Genomic DNA, 6,373 nt, shown 5'->3' with positions numbered 1-6,373 from the left:
CCGCCCGCGGAGCGGCGGGTCCCTCCTCCCGCTCCCCCCCCCCCCCCCCCCCCCCCCGGGGAGCGGCCGGCGGCGGCGCGGCGAAGGGGAGGGCCCAGGGCCGGGCGCTCCGCGCCGCTCCGCTCCGCACCGCGCCGGGCGGGCGGGCGGGCGGGCGGCTGCCGCCGCGCCGCAGGCATGGCGGAACCTGTCGGTGCCGGGGCCGGGGCGGCGGGCGGGCCGCAGCAGGGCTCCCCGGCCACCGGCGGGGTGGCTGCCGGGGGGCCGGCCCGCAGCGCCGCCGAGAGCCCCGGGGGGCCCGGCTCGGCTCGCACCGCGGGGAAGAAGGCGCAGCTGCGCGCCGCGCCGCGGGCCAAGAAGCTGGAGAAGCTGGGCGTCTACTCCTCTTGCAAGGTAACCCGGCCGCGGGCGCCCACCCGCCCACGGAGGGTGGGGATTGACCGAGAGGGAGGGAGAGAGGCGGTGGGGAAGAGCCGTGCCGGGCGGGGGAGGCGGCCTGGCTGCAGCCCGGCGCTCCCCGCGGAAGTGGCGGTGCCGGCGGATCGCGCTCCCCCCGGAGCTTTCCGGCTGGCGGTCGCGAAAATACTCCCCCCCCCCCCCACCAAACGCGCCGAAAGCCGGGACCGCGGGGGCAGCGTCGCCCTCCTCCGGCCGGAGGTGCCCGTTCCCGGCGTCCGTCCGTCCGTCTGTCTGTCCGACCTTCCGCGGGAGGCGGCGGGGCGGGGCGGCTGCTGGTGCCGGCGGTGAACGCTGCCGCAGCTGCCCGCCGGGTAAACATCCCGGCGGGGAGCGGGGACCCCCCGCCCGACCGGGGGGGGGTGTGGGGTGTGTGTGAGCTCCCGGGCGGGGGGGCTGGCGCGGCGGCGGCCTCGCAGCCCGGAGCTGTTGACATCGCAAAAGCCGCTGCCCCGAGCGTGGCACCGTCACCGGCCGCTTTGGCCGAGAAGCGAAGGGGGGGGGGGGGGCCGGGGCCGCGGCCTCCGGGCTCGGGAAAGTTGCGTCCCCGCCGGTCGCGTAGCGCCGTCCCGGTGCGCGGGGCCTCGGGCCCGGGCTGGCGGCGGGGGTCTCTCCAGCGCCCGCCCGCCGCTCGCCTCCCCCGTTCAGGAGAGCTGCCCTGGGCTTTTGCCTCCACCACCGCTTTCCTTCCACCCGCAGTTCTTTCTTCGTGGTGGGAGAAGCAGAACCCGCCGGCTCGCTCAGAGCTGTCGCTCCCGCCTTCGGGGGCCCGTGGCAGCGGGCACTGTCGCCTGTGCGTGTGTGCGCGGGTGGGGGCCGGCGTGCTCGGGGCGCCGGCTGGGCTGCTGCTGTCGGGGCAATTCCTGGATGCACGGCGGGTCTGGCACATTCACCTCGGCAGTGCTGATGTCGAAATGCTCTGGGAGTGCTCTCGGCGTTCAGAAGCTGTTTGTGAGACAGGGGCATCTTGTTTTGTCGGCTCCCTTTACCTCAGAGCCTCTAAAGGGCAAATGTCAAGCGAAAGCACAAACTGAATGTGAGGCTCATCCTGGTGCGACCCTGTAGTCCTGTCTGGTGGTGTGAGGAGCTTTAGCTGTATGCCGAAGGCATGGCGCAATGCTGTCATGTGAGGGCGAATGAAGGAAGTCACAGGCGTTTCAATTTCTTCGCTGTTTCCAAAAGTGCAGGCACCTCCACCTCAGCTTGGGTGCATGGGTGGGACATTGCACGATTACACTGGTGTCAGTAAGTTAAAAGAGCAGGTAGCGTACTTGAAACTTGCGGCCCTCACGGAAGGCTGGGTGGCATGGTTTGAGGCTTTCCCAGTGCTGAGCCCCCTTCGCACCCCCATATTTTAATGTTACCAAGACTTGCTATTAAATGAAGCTGGCTGTGCGGCGGGTAAGATTTTCACAGGCTATTAGGAGTGTGTGTGTGTGAGTTGCTTTTTTTTTATTTTTTCCCCCTGATGTACCTCCAGATGATCTTCATGAGGGCAGAAGCCTTCCCCTGAGGTGCTTTGCCCCGCAGAGGTAGCAGCTGTGCTGTGAAGAAGCGCAGACAGCCTTGCCTCCTCCCAAACCCTTTGCTTTTTGGGGGACTCGGCAGCCTTTTTGGGGGACTCTCCAGCCCCACACGCGCGGTGCCACAGGTGGTTTGTTGGAAGGGGGGGAGGAGGGCCTGCCGCCAGCCCGCCCTTCCCTCTCACAGGGCTCTGGTAGTGGGGAACAGCGCGGTGACAGCTCGTGCTGCCGGGCTGTCCTTGCTGGCACTCTTCCGTGAGGAGTCCCGGGTGCGTGCCCCGCTCTGGTGATGGATGGAGTGGCACCAGCGGCTGGGGGGCACCTCAGGGACTCTTCCTCCCGCCAGAATCTCGGCACAACCACAACACAGAATGCTGCTCCGTGTTCGGGTTAAAATGCAAAACCTGCCTTTGCTATTTCACTTCAGGAATTCAGTGACAGGCAGCTTGCTTTCAGGTCTCAAAACAAGCGAGTAGACAGATGGGAAGCTCCTTGTAAGCTAATCAAGTGGCATTTCCCTGTGGGATAAAGGGGGAAGGATGGAGCAGGGTGGAAGAATACGTTATTTTTCTTCCTGAACACCTGGCAAGTGCTCCAAAAGGACACTGTTTGGCTTGTAACATTAGTGGTTTGCAAGAAACTGTAGCGGAGTGTAAATGAACTTTTTCTTACTTTGGGTTGCAACTTCTCTTCCATTTATTTTGCTTTTTTTGTGTGTGAATGCAGAAGAGTGAGGGAACGCAAACACCCCATCTTGGAAGGGGATGTCTGTCTTCATTCAGTTAGTGGCCAAACATGACTCTTGTGTAAATCTACATAGAGCTGTACAAGTCGGAGTGCCGAAAACATGTAATGGCATCTTTAGTGTTGATCACCTTCTCCCACGCAAAACTCCTTGCAAAATTCAGCATGCAGAATTTATTAGAAACTTAGCCTCAGAGATGCTGGGAGTAGCAGAGGCAGGGAACGTGTGTTTGCTAGAGATGAAGAGCAGTGACAGATGAAGATGGAGAGGTCGGTGGCTGTGTAGAGGGTGAATTTCACTGGTGACAGCAGAAATGCCGAGCAGAAAAGGGTGGAAGGCTCTGCTCAGGGGTAGGGTGCTCAGTCCCCAAGAGGCACCTCCTGGTCCTTCTTCAGTGATCCCTTTTCTTCGTGGGAAACCTGGACAAAGACTGCTAGCAAAGACATCTTCAGCATGCCCATCTTCTGAGCAGAATGAGAGTGAAGTTTATGGAGCTGCTGCCCAGGCTAGAGAAGTGTGGGGTTTGTTTCTTTTTCTTGAAAGAGAGCTGGGACAGGAGAGTTGTAGCTGTTGAGCTGCTCCGTTTGACTTTTTCTCCTGTGAGAAAAGGTTGGGGTGGAAGGGAGAGATCAGGCTCTTCTGTGTAAAAAAAAAGCCGCCTTAAGTTCCCAAGTTTGTGTGTGCGGGGAAGAAAGCACATTCTGAACAGTAAGATATATATTAGGAATTGTCACAGTTTTTACAACTTTCGGAAGTGCACAATAGTGCTGTATGCTGTGCAAGTTTTTGTATTTGGCACTTACTAGATCTGTGCATGTACAAATGGCTGCATACATCATTTTGGTTTTGTCCGGTGTGAAACTGAGCATCAGGCATGCAAGTTTGCAGCACTTTTATATAAAAGCAGTACTGTGAGACTCACACATAAATATATTTAATGAAGATGTAGGAGGAAGTCTCCTCAGCCTTTTTTTCCCCTATTGGTTTGCAGTATGTGAAAATACAACTCTCTCTCCAGTCCCACTGGGAGCTTTTCTTATAAACAAGTTGAAATATGTACTATTTTAGTACACTAACTTTTCTGTAAAATTGGTTATTTCTCATTATATATACCTTACAGTATTGCCTGGTTGCTTATAAATATAATTGGAGCCTAGTAGCCTAAGGCATTTGCACAAATAGCAGCGAATAATACCTCCTGAAGAAAGACTCTGTGTTTTAGATAAACAACATGGACAGAGAGTGAGAAGGGTTATGATGAGATGACTTGGCCAAGGCCCTGTGGCAGGTGAGTGAGGGGTAGAGGTTGAAGTAAAATCTGGGTCCCAGGCTCCAGAGCAGCTGCTGACCCTTGGTAGAGGCACTTCTTCCCAATTCTCATCCTAGAGTGAGCTCTGTGGAGTTTTCTTCCTCCTACACGTAAAAAAGAGTTCATAGGGTAAATATGTACCACCATTTCCATAATGAAGCTTTTTTTTTCCTGACTTTTATAAGGCAGAATAAGATGAGGGGGACTTGGCCGTCTTACTGCTGGACTCTGTAGAGTGTGAGTACAGCTGCTTGAAGCTCAACTGAAAAAGGTATTAAAGTTTTTTTTCTGCAGAAGTGTGTAGGAGACATACAAGACTTCTAAAGCTTTCTTACAATCATTTTCATAGTGGGGTGAATCGGTTTTACGGTGTCTTATAGGCCCAATTAAAGCATCTTCCTTTAAATTAAATAGGAAATCTACCATTAACTTTACAACATGGGAATTGGGCCCCTATTATTAATAAAAGCTTTATATGGTAGCCTACATTTATTCTGTAAATGAAACTGAAAAATACAGGGAATGAAATGCTTGAGTTGATCTGTAAATGAAGAACATCTCCTTAGAGCTGAACATCGAACTGATTATTTTGTATTGTTAAAGATAAATGGGTCAGGTATATTCCTGATACGTATGAGCGGCTCTCCAAGCAGTGTCTAATTGTCTGGTTGTTGGGTACTGGGCATTTGAGTAGGAAATATATGTATTTTAAATTCATCAATGTATTTTTTATGTTTTGTGTGATGTTCTTTGTTAAAACCATCAATTTGAGATTATTGCTTGCAGGAAAAAAAAATTAGAGTATTCCGTATGGCTTTTGTGTTGGGAGGAAGAATATTTTTTCTAGATTAATTATACTTCCTGGAAATAGGAATCTTTAATGTTGTGTATGTATAATCTCTTGAGTCTGCTTTGCATCTCGGTTACCAAACAGGACAACCTGTATGATTTCGAGTTGGAAACAGAGCCCAGCACAGCAACTGTTTTGAAACTCAGCTTTAAAACTGTTGGACTCTTTCACTTTGTGAAAGCTTCAAGCTAACTTAATTACAGTCTTGTGTTCATTTCACTGTCTGAAAAGTGGAGGAATGTTTTAGTAAGCTACTGTAACGTTCTTCATTTATTTGTTATTATTTAGATACCTGAAACCCACTTAAAAGGGGCCAAGATTGTAACTTTCAGGTGCTTGCTTTTTTTAAAAAAAAAAAAAAAAAAATGCTAACAACTTGTGTTAAAGTGTGCTGTATTTTTTTCACTGTCCATTTTTGACCTGCTATCAATATATTCAGTATTTTAAAGGAAAGAGTAACTTTAGCTTGTCGAGAGTTGCAGTTTTCACTGCCTGGAGCTACCAGACAGTTCAATTTCCCACATTGTAATGCTCCACCTAACATGGAAGGGGTCAAAAAAAATGACTGAAATTATATGGCACAGTGCAAAATGTACATAATTTCTGTACTTTTTTTTTTTTCTTGGGGGGTGCAGGCAACAGTGTGTAATTGTTGTGTTTTATTATAATGCGCTCATCCAATTTTATTAAAAACCACCAATGAAGATGCAGAGTTTGTGATGCCTGGGTCTGCAAAGATGACAGTCATTACTTTGAAGGCTTCATTAATGCAGAAGACCTCAACTTTTTCCAGTGACTTTATCAAAGCTCTGCAGATGTCCCAGAAAACAAGGGTCCAGGGACTGGATATATGAGTTCAAATGCTTCTTTTCCTTCCTCCCCTCAGAACTATTTTGATCTTAAATTAAGTTTTTGCAGAGATGAAGTCATACTTTATTTTCTAATGAAAAGCAGATGAGGGACATGGAAAAAAAAAAAAAAAAAAAAAAAAGGAAGAAAGAAAGGAAAAAGCTGAAGGTAGTCAAAGAAAGGATTGAATGAACAAAACGCTGTGGAAGACTTAAAACAACTCAGCAATGTAAGCCACTGAGGAATGCACATTGCGTATTCACTACAAAATACTTGCACTGTCAACATCTACAATGAAAGCTTAGTTTTAAAGAGGACATTTCTGGGTTGTATTTCCCCTTGGTTAACAGAACATTTATGCTGATTCTGATGTTTTATAGAGAGATTAACAAAAAACCCGACAGCCTAGTAGTTGTTTGAGAAAGGTCTCTGGAATAATTTGAACAATACAAATTAACAGCTGCTTCAAAAAGATCTGGTGAGGAAATACTACCGAGGGCAGAAAAAAATCTGCTGTTGAGCACGCTGTTTTTATTCTTCTGTGGGTGGGTTGATACTTATTTTTGGCAGTTTAACTGAGCTGTTATCATGATTCGTGCATCTGTTTGTTTGCATCTTTGCTGTTAATTATTGTGTGACAC

At 50.2% G+C, this 6,373-nt stretch overlaps 1 protein-coding gene across 4 annotated transcripts in view; it reads left to right on the top strand.

Moving 5' to 3' along the window:
- The first annotated feature begins 162 nt into the window (after positions 1-162).
- KAT2B (lysine acetyltransferase 2B) overlaps positions 163-6,373 on the top strand; it is a 47,904-nt gene continuing 41,693 nt past the window's right edge. For all 4 annotated transcript variants that reach the window (XM_033008515.2, XM_042801690.1, XM_042801692.1 and 1 more), the window contains exon 1: positions 163-393. In XM_033008515.2, coding sequence (XP_032864406.2) covers positions 178-393 — 216 coding nt within the window. In that variant the 5' untranslated portion in view covers positions 163-177. The remainder of the gene's footprint in view (positions 394-6,373) is intronic.

Source organism: Tyto alba, unplaced genomic scaffold, assembly GCF_018691265.1.
Source record: "Tyto alba isolate M040663 unplaced genomic scaffold, T.alba_DEE_v4.0 Super-Scaffold_38, whole genome shotgun sequence".
Classification (NCBI taxonomy): Eukaryota; Metazoa; Chordata; class Aves; order Strigiformes; family Tytonidae; genus Tyto; species Tyto alba.
This window is presented reverse-complemented; position numbering and strand designations above follow the sequence as displayed.